General features: G+C 40.6%; 1 protein-coding gene across 1 annotated transcript in view; it reads right to left on the bottom strand.

Annotated features, from left to right (window-relative positions):
* ZNF326 (zinc finger protein 326) overlaps positions 1-17,138 on the bottom strand; it is a 39,026-nt gene extending 21,888 nt beyond the window's left edge. Inside the window, exons 1-4 of the mRNA XM_073357111.1 lie at positions 16,998-17,138; positions 11,799-11,928; positions 9,243-9,648; positions 6,264-6,459 (exon numbers count right to left, since the gene is read on the bottom strand). Of these exons, the coding sequence (XP_073213212.1) occupies positions 6,264-6,459; positions 9,243-9,648; positions 11,799-11,928; positions 16,998-17,013 (748 nt within the window). The 5' untranslated portion in view covers positions 17,014-17,138. The remainder of the gene's footprint in view (positions 1-6,263; positions 6,460-9,242; positions 9,649-11,798; positions 11,929-16,997) is intronic.
* Between the last annotated feature and the right edge of the window lie 376 nt (positions 17,139-17,514).

The following is a 17,514-nucleotide window of genomic DNA, read 5'->3' on the forward strand; positions in this document are numbered from 1 at the left end:
ACCCCGACAGACCAGCCTCAATTTGGCATAAGAAAGGAGAAAGAGAATAAAGGAGTACAGAGGTATAAGTAGGGGACCTACAGCACCATGATTTTTGAGTGCTTTTCACTATCTATCTGCTGGTCAGATAAGTGACAGCCTCCCAAGGCTTCTGCAGCTAAGAGGGTCCCTACGCCTTGTCCCTTATTCGTCTTTCCGCGGAATTGAGTGACCGATCCTGGCTTGGCACCGCTGGAATCGAGAGATGCAAGGAGGGTAAGAAGCACCCACACCTGATCTCCTATCTTTAGTGTACACATATTTTGAAATAGAGCTCTATACTTTGTTTTCTTTCTTTGGGATTGTGGCTTCAGTTTTGTAACTTGTTTGTGTGTGTAACATCTCTACATTTAAATAAGTAGGCACTAGCAATTTTGTAACCACATGATTAGAATCTAGCTTAATAAATTTTGGTAACCATTTATGCATAAGCCTGACTTGTTTTCTCTGGTTTACTGTAAAGCAGCCAACACAATTAAAGAACCTCAGCCGTTTTGGCTCTGAAGCCTGGCCATTAGGTGAGAGTACTAAGAGCCTAGCGTTGAGTTGTGCCGCCTCCACGGGGCAAACTCTTGGGGCACCTGTCAGTCAATCCTGGCTGCCCGCTGCGAAGGAGCTCTGAGCTCTAGCAGTTAAAGTCACGGGTGTGGAGAGGCTCTTAGTGCTGCCATTGGGGCACCTGTCAGTCAGTATTGACTGCCCGCTGCGAAGGAGCTCTGAGCTCTAGCAGTTAAAGTCACGGGTGGTTAGGACCTTGGGGCATCCGTCAGCCTAGCCCGGGCTGCCCGCCGCGAAGGGACAGTGCGTCCTAGCGGTTAAAGTCACGGATGGTATAAACGGGCATAGCTGGCACCTCACCAAACATCCTTGGCCGTCGGCTAACACTGGTGCATATTGAAAGTCTGTGCACAAAGCACCAATGAGCACCAATAGGCTCCACGTTGGGCAGTTAGTGTGCAGCACACTAGTGCGCTTCAGAATTCATACTCCCAGAGCACACATTGCCACACAATGTAGACAAGCCCTCAAACTCCATTCTGAGAAGCACTGTCCTCCAGTACTTTAGGAAGTGCATTAAGCCATTTCAATATACTATTAGTCTACAAAGATCAGGGGGAAAACAACATGTTCTGGACATGGCTTTGTCCTGAGGGGATCTGCCAAGGCGAAGGTACCTCTCAACAAGGTGAACAACACCATAAGGCAGTGAATGAAGAAGTGGATGTTTCTTCCTGAGACGACCAGTAATGAACTGATGCACATCCTGCACAAGCAGGGCGGCGCCAACATCCCTTGAATGGGTGATCTGTGTCATGTTGCAATGATCACTCATGCATTCCACCTTCTAACATGCACAGACGTACAAGGAACATTGTGGAGAGTGCTATGCATGATGCCATCAGTAAACGAATCGCCAGGACCCCCTCCAACCAATATGTCGCCACCCAGCTCCCTGGAAGGCAAATTTGGATGAGATGGGGGAAACTTTGCTTCACTTTGGACTTGTGCCCACAATGTTATGCAAAAGCTGGAGAAGAGAGTCAGCTACCACTGAACATGGTGTGAGGAACATCAGGAGTTGGGAGAGCGAGAACTATGCTGGAGACGACCCTGAAGGATGCCAACCATTGCCAGTATGTGGAAAAACCTGAGACGGAAGGCCTTTGAGGTGACGTGCAAGTGGGACACCAGCAACCACTCCCTCCCTAGGGGCAGTTTCACCCCACTTGCTGACTGGAGATTCATTCACAGGGCCTGGCTCGACTGTGTCCCGCTGAACAGAGCTGTCCGCCACAGGAATCAAAACAAGCAATGCAAAAAGTGCAGCTATGCCAATGAGAGACTATCCCACGACTTCTGTAGCTGCTAGCCCCATTCCAGAGCCTATCAGCTGTGCCACAATGTCATCCAAGATCGCCTAGTCAAAGTCATCCTGCCACCCATGGGGAAAGTTGGCGTGAACTCCACTATCCCTGGAATGAACAGTCAACTGCGACCGAACATCATCATCAACACTAAAGAGGAACCTAAGACGACTGTCATGGTGGACATCACAGTTCCCTTTAAGAACAGGACCCCGGCCTTCTGCGAAGCATGAGCTCAAAAGTGGAAAAATAGGCCCCTCAGGCTGATGCCTTGAGAGCTAGGGGTATGAAGTTCAAACACACACTCTGATCACTGGAAGTCTGGACGCATGGGACCCCAGTAACGAGCAAGTGTTGCGACAACATGGAATCGATCAGCGCTATGCTTGGATGATGTGGCAACTTATGGTGTCAGACACCATCGGGTGGTCAAGGGACATCTGATGTTGCCTATATCTGGTGAGATGTTCTAAATAAGAGAGATGAGCTGGAGTGCTGCTGAGAAGTGAAGTCAGGAAAGATAACTGAAATACTTCTCTGATGGACTGTACTTACTGAGGGACAACCTATCCTAAATCATTGAGGGACAATCTACACTCATTGCTACATTTGCTTCCCACAAGCTACTCTTAGTATAACTTTTTATGAGTGATGTACCCAAATATTTGGATACCAGTATTTTAACTGTACCATTAAATATATTAACCTTAATTTGGGATACTTCAGATTATGTACTATATGTATTTTATGGCTTTTAAACCAAACTTTGTACTTTCGGATAATTTAAGCATTATACCCAGATGTATAGAAACTCTTTCCTTAACTTGTGTATTAGATAATTTTAACATTAGCTTTAATAAAAAAAATCTGCCTCTTTATAAGGGGTGTGGGAAGAAGAGTAACTGTCCAGGTCTGTGGAGGAAAAGACTGAGGCAGATATACTCCAGACCTATTTTTGTATGACAGTGTTGTTTCTTAACTCCATCTCCTGACTGCCTCTCATTTCAATCTCTTTCAAATTAATAGAATCTCTGCTCTCTCGAATTTCTGTAATGATGCCAGCAGCAGAGTAAAAATGGTTAGGGCTGCTCAACTTTATCTTTGCAATCCTGTTGCCAGCACCACTGACAGAAGATTTATTATGCAGATATGATCACAGGGATCACATCTTTAACCTGAATAAATGGAAAAAATAAAAGCAGACACAAGGAAATGTGGGCTCAGTAACCTATTTGAACACCTGGAAGTAAAGAGGTAGCAAGCTACAATGGGGGCAATTTTAAAATTTAAAATATGTTCTGACATTTATAAATGAGATTAACCAAATACAGTATCTGGTGCTTGATGCAATAAGTTTCAATTTGCAGCAACTAAGACTTTTCCATTGTACTCATGAGAAAGGTTCCCCTACCCGCACCCCCAACTGGATAAATTACACTAAAGACACTTAAATTAAATATGAAAGATTGAATTTTGAGGCTATGACTAATACAGGGAAAGTAAAGATCTCTCTTAAAATGTGCCCTGGAAACAGTCAGCTGGAGAAAGACCCACAGGGATTTGTGACAAGAAAACACTTTTCCCTACAAAAGGAATAGCAACATTTTGAATATGGCAAGTATACCTAAGTATCTGAATATGGCATAAAAGAACAGTAATTAAGGGAAATGGATATCTTAGAATAGTGTTAATGAACAGGTCATAACTTAGGGTCAATGGCTTGACTGTCACTACTAACCTATCCAGTTACTTGATGGATGTGGCCTATGTAAAGTAAGTTTGGGGATCTCTAGTTCCAGATGATTAAGTCTTCACATTACAATTGTTACTTTTTAGTGATCCCAAAAGGAGATCACAAACTGAATGATCAGAGAGAACGAATGACTATCCAACCTCGAGATAAAAGTCCTTCAAGGTCAAAATACCATGGCAGGGCCAGTGTTTGTGCATGCACGTATAAGCTTTCAATGCTGCTGTTGTACCTGTTCTTGAAATAGTGCACTTCACTTTTCTAGTTCAGTCAATATAGTATCTCTCAAAACACTAGACTTACTTATTTTTGTATGTTTTAAAAAAAAGAACGCTTTATCATTCTTACAGTGCCACTTACCCAGGAATGAGATGAATAGAAATTTCTAGAATCGAGTCACCTCCACAAACACCAGCTTAGCACAACTGGGCTACGCAGCTCCAAAGACAAATTAGGAGATCTTTAAGATGTACTGCACAGCTTGGAAGTATCTGGATGTGTATTTTACAGACCTGTTCTGTCACACCAACTCTGGACAAGTCAAGCAACACTGTTTCCTATGTAATGTGTATAGGAATATTTCCTCAGCACCCACTGCAATTAGTCCATGAAAAGTTTAACAGCACTCCTGAAGCGAAAGGCAAGGGGACAAATATCTGTAATTCCCAGTTGTCCATCCAGAGCTGTGCAATTCACAGTATTATTACAAGGTCGATATATTAGACAATGGCTTGCATGTGGAAGTTTCTCCAAAATCTGCATATTAACTTTACTTCACAAGTTTATAAGACAATTTTTAAACTTATTTTGCAGGTGTAGTTTGAAAACAGGATTTACAGAAAACATTGCAGATCCATCAACAACACGAAATTAGCAAGGATACAACAACAGGTATGCAATTAGGACTTAAAGTTCTGGTGTAAGAAAAGTGACTGCTAGACATACAACTTAAGATTTTTGATCCTTAAATTCATGTACTGCAAAAACAAACAATTAAGTCAAGTTCCATTAACAACTTTCTGTCATTACCTTGTTCCAGTAACTTCAAAATTTCTGGAGAAATGAACTGCTAAAAATGAACAAGTATAAAAATAAGTTTCACTAAACCAGCTGCTATACATGTTGTCTTTTCTTGCTTGGGTCTCTCCTTTCTTCTTTCCAATTTCTGCTTTTTGCCACTCTTTTTTTTCCTTCACTCGTCTCCTTTTCCTTCATTAATGAATTTCTTCTTTTATAAGCCACAAACATCTTCCCTTCCCATTTACCTTTTAATGACTTTCATTACTTCCTCACTCCCTCGGTTTCCCCTTCCCTCTTCCTCCCCACCCATCACCTCTGCCACTCTTTCAGTTGTACTATAGATAAGTTTCTTGTGGTGTGAACAAAAGGGATACTCAGGAGTTGCTAACGAGGTAGGGATAGAGCAGGGGTTCTCAAACTGGGGGTCGTGACCCATCAGGGGGTTGCAAGGTTATTACGTGGGGGGTCATGAGCTGTCAGCCTCCACCCCAAACCCTGCTTTACCTCCAGCATTTATAATGGTATTAAATATATTTAGAAGTGTTTTTAATTTATAAGGAGAGTTGCACTCAGAGGCTTGCTGTATGAAAGGAGTCCCCAGTACAAAAGTTTGAGAACCACTCTGATGGAGCACTGTAGTAAAGAACCAGTGGGACTTGGTTTACAGAAAAGCAGAAGGAAACTGCTTTCATCCTTGTCAAGTACATTAAAAAAAACAAAAAAAAGAGGACACCCAGTTATGGCAACTGACAAGAACTAAAACACAGTAGAAAAATTCATGACAGGAGTCAAGTTTCCATTCCTCTGGCTTATACAACAATGCACTTTTTAGGACTTGGCAAGTCTCAACAGCTACAATACAAAATACTATGGAACAGCAAGCACTTATCATGCATCTTTACTGAACTCAGCATCTGCGCAGGCACTCATGCGTCACACTGCAGTTTTTCCACAGAGGATTGGTATACTGGGAATACATTTTAACACAGCAAGGATAAAGGTATGCACAATCCCATTCTTACAGCCTCAGAGCCAAGCATGGAAAAGAAACCTGAAGTAAGGTTCAATACTTAAAAAGAGTGCCCACGTTCAAGCTGAATGTCAGACTTCCAGGTTTAATATTTGCATTTGCACCCTAAGATCTGAAATTACTTTAAATAATGAAGGGGAATTATTTAATCACAAATTTGCTGTGATACTGTTTGCTTAGAGACAGTCTTCTGCCATACTTATTTAACACACCATCACGACACTTGTTCTCATTTGATAAGCTATCTTCACAATAAAAGAGCAAGAAAGTTTATTTAAATAAACAATTTGTTGGAGAAAAAAAAGATACACCTGAAGGGACTTACCTTCTACCCTTATGCATTTCTAACATGCCCATAATATCTACACACCAAGGTGACTATCTGATCTATAGTTTTTAAAGCCCCTAGTTAATAAAGTTTTGACTTGTGCCAACACCAAGCCCTAGTAGAGTACTTCAGTGCTGAAGAATGAAGAATTGCAAAACATCACAAACGCCTGTGTCTAAAAAAAGGAAATTAAACAATGCCATTTGTATTATTTTTCATTTAATTACTTACTAGGTAGTTTATTCTGGTTCATCATAATAGGTTTTGTCAGTTTGGGTTTCTTGATAAATGTCCCACCAGGTTTGTTATATGGCTGCTGTATAATTTTTCTCTTTATTCCTCTTGCAGCAACTGCTGCAGAACTGGGTTTGTTATGATAGTCAACAACAATTCCAGGTCTATGCATCCCTCCAAAGTCTCCCATATGCTGGAAATTTGTGAAATCAAGAAAAAGTATTAGTATATGAAATCAACAGAAACAACACAATTGCTACATGTAAATATTTATAAATACATTTAAGCAGATAAAAATCTGCATTCTGGAACAAAACACTGCTAAAATAAAACACATCAAAATTGGGTGCTTAATGACTTTGTTGATGCTTCACTAATAGATTAAATGTGCACCTATGAACTGGGTTTCTGCTTATTCAGAACCATTAGTCCAGGCTATGAGTATGCCTATCAGAATTCATAGCTCAGTACACTTCAGCTCCTTCTCTTTAGATTCTCTAGTTGATATGTCTGTTCTTTTTTCTGGCGAGAAAGCCATCCAAGTTCTTTAGAACTCATCTGACAGTCAGAAAATAAGTTTTCTTTGTGGGTTTAGGACAAGGAAATAGAGATGACCATCAAGATTTTTCTATTTTGATGGCAACCTTAAAGCATAGAAGTTGTCCGGTGTGGACCACTGACTACTGGAGAACACCCAACATACTCTAGTAACTTTATCCTGTCAAGAGGATTTAAGACAGTGAACCCAGTGAATTTAGGACTTCTTTAAAAAATTGCTTTTAGGGGCAAAAACATCCATGCAAAGCAGAACAAGTCAGCAACAGGGACAAGGAATTGGGCTAGATGACAAGTCCGTTAATTCCTTTCTGTCTTGTCTTTGAAAGAGACTGTATAATGTACAGACATCTGGGGAGTTGTATCTGTGACAGTCAATTCTTTGGAGGCAATGGAGTAATCTGAAGAGGAGGAACCAAGGCGTAACAGCACAAAACTGATCTCCTATTTGCTCATTTACTTGATTAACAGAGGGTAGACAGGAAAGCCCACCTGACTGGACGGATGAATCAGATAAGCAGAAATACCTGTAATGTCACGAAAACAAAACTAATGTTTTACTACTCAAATTAAGAGTACCTTACAATCATTTAGTATAACGTACTATATGAAAAAAAATATACTCATAAACAGTGAATATATTTTAAACACACACGGCTGGAGTATAGTACGTATTTTAAATAGGTATATTTACAGTTTTAAAAACATAAAAGTCCATGCACAAATTCTCAAGTAATTCCAATTTATCTATTTAATTATCAAGGTACTACTACAAAGGTATCTAGCACATGTGTTCATACTGCATGTATTTAAATTTGATGTGAAGTACACACTTGAATAAACAGTCTTTCCAGGTGATCCACATTTTTAAAAGCAAATATTTCCATCGTCTATTAAAGGTGCAATGCATTTTACATATGGAAAGTTGTTTAGCTTTTATATTGTCCTCAAATAATTCCTTTATGAAGGGTAAAACTGATAACATTAATTTTTAAGAAAAATTTTAGATAAAAGTACTCTACTATATTTTTAGACAGAACTTTTAGCTCGGAAACAATTCTAAAAGGAGGGCATCTGAATTTAAAACCCCACCACTTTCAGTTTGACAAACAGAGGGATATAAAAATTAGACTCTCTTTCAATTAAGCTACCTGTTAGTTAGCAGCTATGTGTAAGTTTTCTGTGCTAAATTGATTGTGGCAGCTATATTACTTAAGAATATTGGGTAAGTAATCCTTTTTAACAAAAACAAAAAACAAAAAACACACAGGCATTTAGAAGACCCAATACAAATTATTCTCATCTACATTTTAAGCTACAAACAAGCTATATAGTTTACTATAACAAAACTGCTTCATAAAGAAACATGGTATGTTTACAAATTTTATAAGATAGTAAGATACCTCTAAGGTATAGGCAAAAAATGTTCAGTAAGTGAACTATTTGCACGAAAAAAAATCAAAGATGGAATTATAAAATTAAATTAAAGAGACACCATCAACTTAAATATCAATTCTGTCTGGATATTTTTCCCTACTGTTATAACATCTCAGATTTAACAAACTGAAAAATCTAGAGTTGTTTCTCCAATCTTTCAGCTTTTGTACTTTGTGCAGTCAGTTTCCCTATTTCCTATTTGCCTGGCTCTTTTACATAACATGGGAAATGTGTAAGTACAACAAAATTGGCAGAGGTAGTGGATAAGTAGATGTCGTATATGAAACTCATTTTAATTCCTTTTAAGATGACTAGATTTCAAGTTGATGACATCCTTTTAAACAATACTTTAAATTTAAGGAAAACCACTATAACTGCTTGCCACCTACCTTTGACATTTCCGCCCCTTTCCCCAGATACAAGTTAGAGTAAGAACTAAGTTAAAAATGAGACCTCCTGTTTGGTCAAGCATGTGTTTAATAAAGAATTAGCTAAAATTTCACCTGCCCATATGAAGACAAAAAAAAAAAAACAGTTTTATGGCATACACAGCCTAACATTTTATTTTTACATATACATTGCACCTTTAACCTACTCAAAACTTCAAAAAGGTTCAAGTTAACCTTTTATAATTATCCAAGAACTTTCCCACCAGCAAATATGCTAGTGTTTACAAGGAAAAAGGCAACTCCTTTTAACCCCTTTTAGACCAAACCTAGTACTTTTATCTTCACCTTTCAAACAAAAGGAGAGATTTAACAAAACCTTATCAACTAATCTTATATTGCTCTTTACTTCCAAAACAGAGGGTCTCCGTACTTCTTCATAAATCAACTTCAAAGGGATTACCAGGCTGATCAACTATGACAGTTTGCTTGGTCAGAAGTACACTGCGATGAACAGTGTATTAGTTTTAAAGCTGTGGTCTTGAAAGGGTTTAAAAGAGTGACTAGTGAAAAGAATCTGAAAAGATTCTGTACTTACTCCTCGGCCTCGGCCTCTGCCTGTTGATGGTCCTCCAAAAGCATCATAGCTTCTGCTTCCAAATCCACTTTCAGGATAAGCAGGCGTTCCTCTCCCCCGAGAGCCTACAGGTGCAGGCTTCATATGGGGTGAAGAAAAACTGCTGTAGGAAGAGTAACTCTCTCTTCCTCTGTCCTCCATAAACCCAGGCCTCAATTTTGAACGTGAGTAAGGTGCTTCCCAGCTAGACCCGCCCTGGTTTCTACCTCCGAAAGAGTCAAGGCTATTCCGGTAGGAGCTGTCAAATCGACCACCATAACTACCTCCGAAGCGGCTTTGTTCGGGTTCATTATAACCATAGCCAGATCTGTACAGATCTCGCCCACCCAGAGAAGACCCGGAGTCATAAGACTCATAAGGTCCAAACCTGGAAAAGTTGCACAGTGAGGGAAAAAAAAAAAAGTAAGCTTACTAGTGTTATACATTTCAAAAGACAAGTTATCAGTTGACATTTATCAACTAAAATCAATTTATACTATACTGGTTTGTACGGTTGTGTTACTGTTTTTATCTTGATTAGGGCTGGGCAATTCAAGCTGTGACCAGATAGAACACTATCTGAGCCATTTTCTGTACAAACAATTCTAAAGTTCAGTATGTCTGAACTTTGTTCAATTTAATTTCTCAGCAGTATTTACTAAACATTATTTGAGCCCAGCCCTAGTCTCAGGAAAATAATCACCTGCAGAAGCTCACAGGGTAGTCAAACTGTTTCTTTTTCAAAGTCATGCCTAACATTTTAACAATTAAACAGCATTTAAAATGGCCTATTTTCCCAATTGAAAATTAAGCTAAAATATATTTAGTATTTATAATACAACAGAGGTGATTTTTACACCCCCATAGTTTTACTTTAAAAAATAGAAAATTAGTGATCTATAGTTCACTTGTATTTTTGGACATTCTTCTTGTAAAATTTAAAATTTTCCAGTCACAGAGATCATGATCACCAATACCCCTTCATCTTTTACTTGTAGACCATTAAGTCTAGCAACTTCAGCATTTGGAAAATCTGTACAAATATGTACACATTACACATGGAGATGGTCCATGGGAATCTCAAGGTAGAGTGATAAGTAGCAGAACTCTTTAGTTATTCACTGGGGTTTGTTTTGTTTTTAGTTTTTTGGGGTTAGGGAGGAGGCGGGGCAAGGAATCATTATCATCTCTAACCACATTGGGAAAGGGAGCTCATTAGTCTCCCCAGAGAATTAAAATAGGGCAATTCCACAGAAACTGGGAAAGGGAAGCCCTTTACTAACAGAAATACAAACTAATAAAATGAACTCAATTGCTTCCCATGTCTATGGTAACATGAATGCCTTCATTTTAAATACATTAGTCTCAGAAGATCCAAAACTACACACAAAAATGACACTATTTACAGAAACAGTCCATGCACAATTGCAAGGTTTTATGGCAATAGACATTTTAATGTGTTCAAGTCTCCTGTCAACCTCAATCATATACAGATTACTAAATGGTAGGTACATCTTATTCCTGGATCTGTGCACAGATTTTAATTGATCATAAGATTTATCATTTGCAAATCCTAATATTCATCAACTAGTAGTCTAACAAAACTGCAAAGTATATTTTCTCTATTCTCCCTACTTGCCTAATGGCATTTTCTCTATCCTCCCACCTGTCCTTTCCCAATGGCACTGCCATGCCTACATACAGTTACCATACAGTAGTCCTGCTACCTCCAGTCGAGGATTCAACTGTGCAAATGAGGACACCAACAAGTTATTTACATTTTCTTGTAGTTTTATTTTGTTCCAGTTGAAACACTGCTCTTAGAAGCAAACTACTCTGCCCAGGATTTTAAAACCTGAAATAAACCAGTTGGTATATACTGTATGTGTAAATTTAGTCTGAAAGAGTATCAGGAACACTTGAGTATTAAATATGCAACACTGCACCAGAAATTTTACTTTTAGATCAATCCATTTTACAAAATAGCCCAGAATACGCAATTTTGGTGTAATTAGTACCTGCCAATAAAATAATCTGGACATGACTTTAAGTCATAATACCAGTGAACATTCTCACAGTTTACATTAGAATTGAAGGGGTAAACATAGATCCTAAATGTTCCTTGGAAATGGAATGCTGATTCCATTCTTAGACTCAATCTAAAGCACTGAACCAATTAAAACATTTTAGCTATAGACTGCTAAATTAAGAGACATTAAACCAGTCTAAATTTACTAATCAGGTACAGACTGCTGAAAGTCACTAAATAAAAAAAGAGCATTGTAAGTTTTAGTTAAAAAAATAAGTATGTCATTATGATTGCAAGAATTATCCACAGAAGTATTGATTTGGACTGTCAAGATGTCATAGCATAAGTTTTCCAGTCTTTATTGAACATGAAGACTTATAGAGAATGGAACGCTATATATATATATATCACACAACATGCCTAAGGAACACTTAAGTTGGAAAAAGATATACTTTAAAATTTTAACTGGATTTTTTAAAGTTCTTGAGACAACTGAATGATTATTTTACCTGTTACCACCTCCTCCTCCTCCTCCACCACCTCCTCCTCCATGACTCTCCATCCCATAAGATTGATTTAGATAAGAGTCCATGGATCTTGGGCCACCATAAGCTCCATGTCCATAGTCACGGTCCATTTCTTAAAAGAACAAGAAAAACATTTAATAGAAGTTCTCGTTTATTTTGAGAAACAGGTAAAGTAAATCTGTGCGATGATATCCATAGAAGATTTGGTAGAGCATGCAGATGACACGCAGCTCTTCAGCTTTTTGATCAACACTGTATTGTGTAGTGTCCTTGCCTGTCAAAGGCTAGTGCTTGCATGACAGTCAGCTAGGTTCACTCTGGGTAAAATGGAATTATTGCTGGCTGTAGAAAATACCTGGAATATGGCAATGACAACCCCATTAAAGGTTGGTCCACCCTCCACTTAGAATTTTTCAAAGGAAAACATTTTACAAAAATCAAAAAGATGTTAACTCTGTGGACCACAAATTTATCCAGCTCTGGGACTAAGAACCTGTTGTCATACGAGTGATTTTTAAACGACATCTAGTTCTATGTTGATTGTTACAGTGACCTCCATATCATATCGTTTGCACACCAAAATTAATTCTTGCTACCTTTGCTGTTCTTTATTTACACACAAATCATTTTGCCTACTTTATTTAAAATCAAGAAGTAATTTAGCTATTAAAATGAAATTTTATTGAACCTTTTCATGTTTACACTTTTTCATTCCTAGTTTGGGTGGGAGGGGGATTTCGGGAGAGTCAAGACCAGGTAAGTACCACTTTGGCTGTTCCCAGCCCTACCACAACAGGGGCAAATGCATAGCTAAGTTCCCTCTAAGCACCGTGCAGGCGCTCAGGGCTGTGGCGGAGAGAGATGCCCCTCCCCAAACCTGCCGCAGTTCCTCTCCCCGGGCCCCGACCCAGCCACAAACCTCCTGCGGCCAGGCGCTCCTCCCCCAGCCCCAACCCAGCCGCCCCTCCCACGGCCCATCTGCCGCGGCTGGGGGAGAGGTGCCTCTCCCCGCCGGCCCAGGTGCTGCTGTGGGAAGAGAGAACTGGAGGGGGGTCCTCTCTCCACAGTCCCCCTGGAGAACCCCACTGCACCCCAAACCCCTCATCCCCAGCCCACCCCAGAGCCCACACCCCCAGCTGGAGTCCTCACCCAACCCTGCACCTCAACCCTCTGCCCCAGGCCTGAGCCCCTCATCCCTGTCCCCACCCCAGAGCCCCTACCCCCCCGCCCTCTGCCCCAGCCCTGAGCCCCCTCTCACACTCTGAACTACTCAACCCCACCCCACCACATGAATTTTGTTATGTGCACCAATATGGAAGTGATGTGTCACACATCACCTCCATATTGGTGCACATAAAATCCATTCTGCAAATGCGTGGGAATAATTAGAGGGAACACTGATGCATGTGTGTGTTAGGGGACAAAGGAGAGAGGGTCAAGCTGAGGCAAAAATCAATTATCACCTCAGCTGCTCCTAGGACAGCACAAGTTATATGTAAACTTTTTTTAAAAGTAAATGAACACCCTACAATAAAGCAATATTCCAGAATACCACTGAAAACAGAATAACATCAGCTCATTCAGATTATTAATTTATTTTAAAGCTCCTTAGAAAAGTTAGCCTTTTAGACATAACACCTGAAAAAAAATACCTAAAAATAAGTTTTAGCTTGAAATTGCTATTGCATTATTTTCTGGTTTGGTTTTTTTTTTAAACACATACACAAAAACACCTACAAATCTGCTGAGCTAATAAAAAGCTCAAGAGTTCGCGAATGCCTAACTGACGTCATCCCTAATGGAGGCCTGCCCTTTCAAGGCATTCAACATAAAATTAGGGAGTACTATAAATATATTTAGAACCAAAAGGACGAGCATCATTTTCATGCACAGATAACTGTGAAGAATAAAGCCAAAAGAAGCAGGGACAGAAAAAGAAAGTTCTTGCTACTAATTTGAAACAACTAATGGAAAAGAAGAATCTTTTTGTGAACAATTTCAATGCCATCCTTAAAGAAACTATCCTTTTTTTTTTTAAAGTTTAAAAATCTGAGCTAAGGGACTCCACTTGACTGACAATTCCTGTATGCAGTGTTGTTGTAGCTGTACTGGTCCCAGAATATTAGAGAGGTAAGGTGGATGAGGCAATATCTTTACTGGACCAACTTCTGTCCATTTCAGATGGCAAAAAATTTGATGCCATTTTACAACCAGAATTGCCTATAGTAATCTTAAGTCTTGGTTGTGCAACAGTCAGTCCAATGTTTTCTGGCAAAAATTGTGTGTTAAAGTTGACTTTGTCCCTTTTAAGACCACTGTCCCTCAATTAAATCCAGAAAGTCACACCTCTGTGACTACAGAGCCCCACTCAAGTCAATGCCTCATCCATCCATATGGATGAATTTGTGGAATCAGGGTTTATGTGCACATAAAACATTCAGGAACTGAATGCAGACATGAGCATATTTAATATGTGTAACAGGTAACATTCAGGTATGTTCTAGAACATGTATGCATCTAGTTCCATTTTCTTTCCAGACTAAAATTAAATTGCAGATTACAGCAGTCTATGTATTTACATTAATTTACTATCGTTTTAATTTATTCCACAAACCGCTACAAGTTTTTTTTTACTGTCTCTTCATAATTTCAGACCAGGCTATAGATCCTTGAAGAGTTACAGCAGTCAGTCACCCTTTAAAAAGTGCTTAGAACTGGCTAAAAATATTCCATCAGAAAGAAACTTGCCAAAAGCTCAAACCAGTTTTAATTGTTGAGAAAAAGGAAAAAGTCCATATACTGTACTATATGCCGTTTGTGTCCTCTATTGCCATCTACTGGACATTTGCAATTTAACTTTCAATCCACACTGCTCTGTAGGGTAGAATTGACCCAATCTGGATGCAACCATGGGTCACGCATCCCCTTCTACAGCATACCTAGCAAGGATTAAAATCTGATCCTATACACAAGTCTGTAGCATCACAACTGATTTCTTCTAGTACTTTTTTAAAGTGTTCTGTTTTATTTTAACTAATACAAAGCAAAACCATTTTAGAAGCATGTTAAAGTTAATTCTAATGATATGATATATACAACTTGCCACTATCCCTCATTCAGAGAGAAAACTGATTTTGGATTCACTATAAAAATAATTAAAAAATAAATAAATAAATACCATCCAGATCTTTTATAGCACTTTTCATCAGAGAGGTTTTAGAGCCATCCCACTTGGTTAATGATTTTACTGAATGTTTTAATAAATATTTTAAATGCCCATTTAAAAATTGCATTTTTCTTCCACTGACAATGCACTTTCTACTAAAAAAATGAAAATTACTAAAGATGGGCATTTTAACTTAATATCAAGATGAAAGATTTTAAACTGGTTATTCTGGCTTCTATAAAAGATAATCAAACTCTGGATTTATTGGGAATACATACGTACGTACAGCCAAAGGCTGAAAGACCATACCATAGGAACTGCCACACTGAATCCCAATCTTTTAGTGGATTGTTTATGTACTGAAGCATAAGGATTTAGGAAACCTATTTTTTTTTTTTTAAAAAGCCATTCTAATGTAAGGGTGGATATAGTTAATGAGACTATTGATGTCTAATCCTTTTTTGAATCCTTATCTCTTGTCCTTGTACTTCTTGTAGAAATGAATTCCACACATTAATTATGCATAAAGCTGCGAGTCTGTCACAGAGGTCAGGGATTCCATGACTTCCCGGGACCTCCATGACTTCTGCAACTGCCGTGCAGCTGATCCCAGAGCTGCTCGAGCAGCTGGGGCAGCCCAGGGACCAGACACATGGGCTGCTGCTCCTGCAACCCCAAGCAGCTTTCCCCAGGGGATGCCACAGCGGCCCAGAGCAACAACAGTGTCCCCAGGCCGCCCCGCCCCCTAGCAGCCATGAGGCCTCAGGCTGCCCCACCTTTCCCCAGAGCAGGCACAGCGCCCCCCCAGGCCGACGCCCCCTTTCTGCGGAGCAAGCGCGCCCCCCACCCTTTCCCCAGAGCAGGCAAGGCAGCCCCCAGGCCACCCCCACCATTCCTGGAGCAGCCACAGCACCCTGGAGCGCACTAGAAGCACCTAAGAGTTAGTCGGGAGTGTTTATAGTACAAGTCATGAACAGGTCATGAACAGGTCACAGGCTGTGAATTTTTGTTTACTGCCCATGACCTGTCCATGACTTGTACTAAAAATACTTGTGACTAAAACGTAGCCTTAATTGTGCATCCTGTTAACACTTATTACTTTTATCACTTAAATCTGTGGCCCCATTTTTAAAACCCTTTTTCATAATACAAGAACAAGGTGCCTTCTCTGAACCATTTATTATTTCAGATCCCTTTCAAGTCCCCTCTTACTCAAGTCATCTCTAAACTAAACAATCCCAATCTTTACTCATATGGAAGTTTTTTCCATGCCCGTAAAAATGGAATGACAACAAACCCTGCTCTATTTCTACTATATCCTTTGTGATGCAGAGTAACAAGAATTGAGCACAGTATGCCAAGTAATGTCATTCTATTTTTTTCTTTCATTAATTCCCATCCTATTCTTTGAGTATCTCAACATTTTATCCCCACCCCCCCCTTTTTTTTTTTTGAACGAGCAGAGGTTTGCATTGATATGTCCACGCAGACACTCAACACCTTTTCCTGGCTGATTACAATTAATCTGGATCCCGATCATGTGTACAGCTAGACCGCCTTATACTCATTAAAGCGAATAACCTTGTTATTATCACCAGTGACTTCTCAGCCAGATCGCTTTGGACTGGCTTTGCTGCTCACACCTGAAACTGGCCCGCTGTGTCAATTCACACCATAACTGCAAGGGAATGCCTGGCGAGCCGCAGCTGGGAGCTGGGGCGGGCGGGCCAGTGGGAATGCCCTGAGGCTGGGCTGCCCTGAGGCAGCTACTGCTCCTGTCACAAGCTCGCCCCCAGGGCCCCTCACTCCCCTCCGGCCGCGTGCCGCCCCCTGCACAGAGGCTGCAGGTCCTCAGGGCCCGCTCCCGGCTTCCCGGGCACAGAGGCGGAGCCGGGGGCGCCCGTCGCCGCTGCACGACACAAAGCGGACGCTGCCATTTTGAGATAGAGGCGGGTCCTGAGGAGGAGGCGGCGGCCGGACTCTCCCCTCGCTCCGGGGGGGGGGGGCGCCCTCACCTTCCCCGTAATCCATGGCAACGGCGGCGGTGCCCTGTGTCGGGATCGGTGGAGGCCTCCTTGGGACCACGACAGCGGCGACCCCAGCTTCTCTCAATGGCGCCTTCGACAACAACGAGGCTGGGCGGGGCACTGGAGCGACCCCACAGAGACGTCGGTCCTCGATTGGTCACGTTAGGGACATCACGTGACGACCCGTGGGCGTAAAGACCATCGAGAGGGCATAGAAATGAAAGGCAACGCGGAGGGGAAGAGCAGTGGGCGCCGCCATGTCTGCTTCGGGCATCGTTCTTTAGGGCCATGTAGGTCACTGGCTGACTAGTCGGCGGCCGTTTTGGCGTCTGGTGGCGGCCATGTTTGAGTCTGGCACATAGCCTAAGAGCAGGCCTTTGTTTATTAAATCACTTTTAAATGCAAAACAATGGCGTGGTTAACTTTTTGTTTTTTAAGGTATCCAGCCCATGGAAGGTAGCTCTATTTAATAAAAAAAAAAATACAGTTGTGCCTTTTAACTTCC

This window comes from Lepidochelys kempii, chromosome 8 (assembly GCF_965140265.1).
Source record: "Lepidochelys kempii isolate rLepKem1 chromosome 8, rLepKem1.hap2, whole genome shotgun sequence".
Lineage (NCBI taxonomy): Eukaryota > Metazoa > Chordata > Testudines > Cheloniidae > Lepidochelys > Lepidochelys kempii.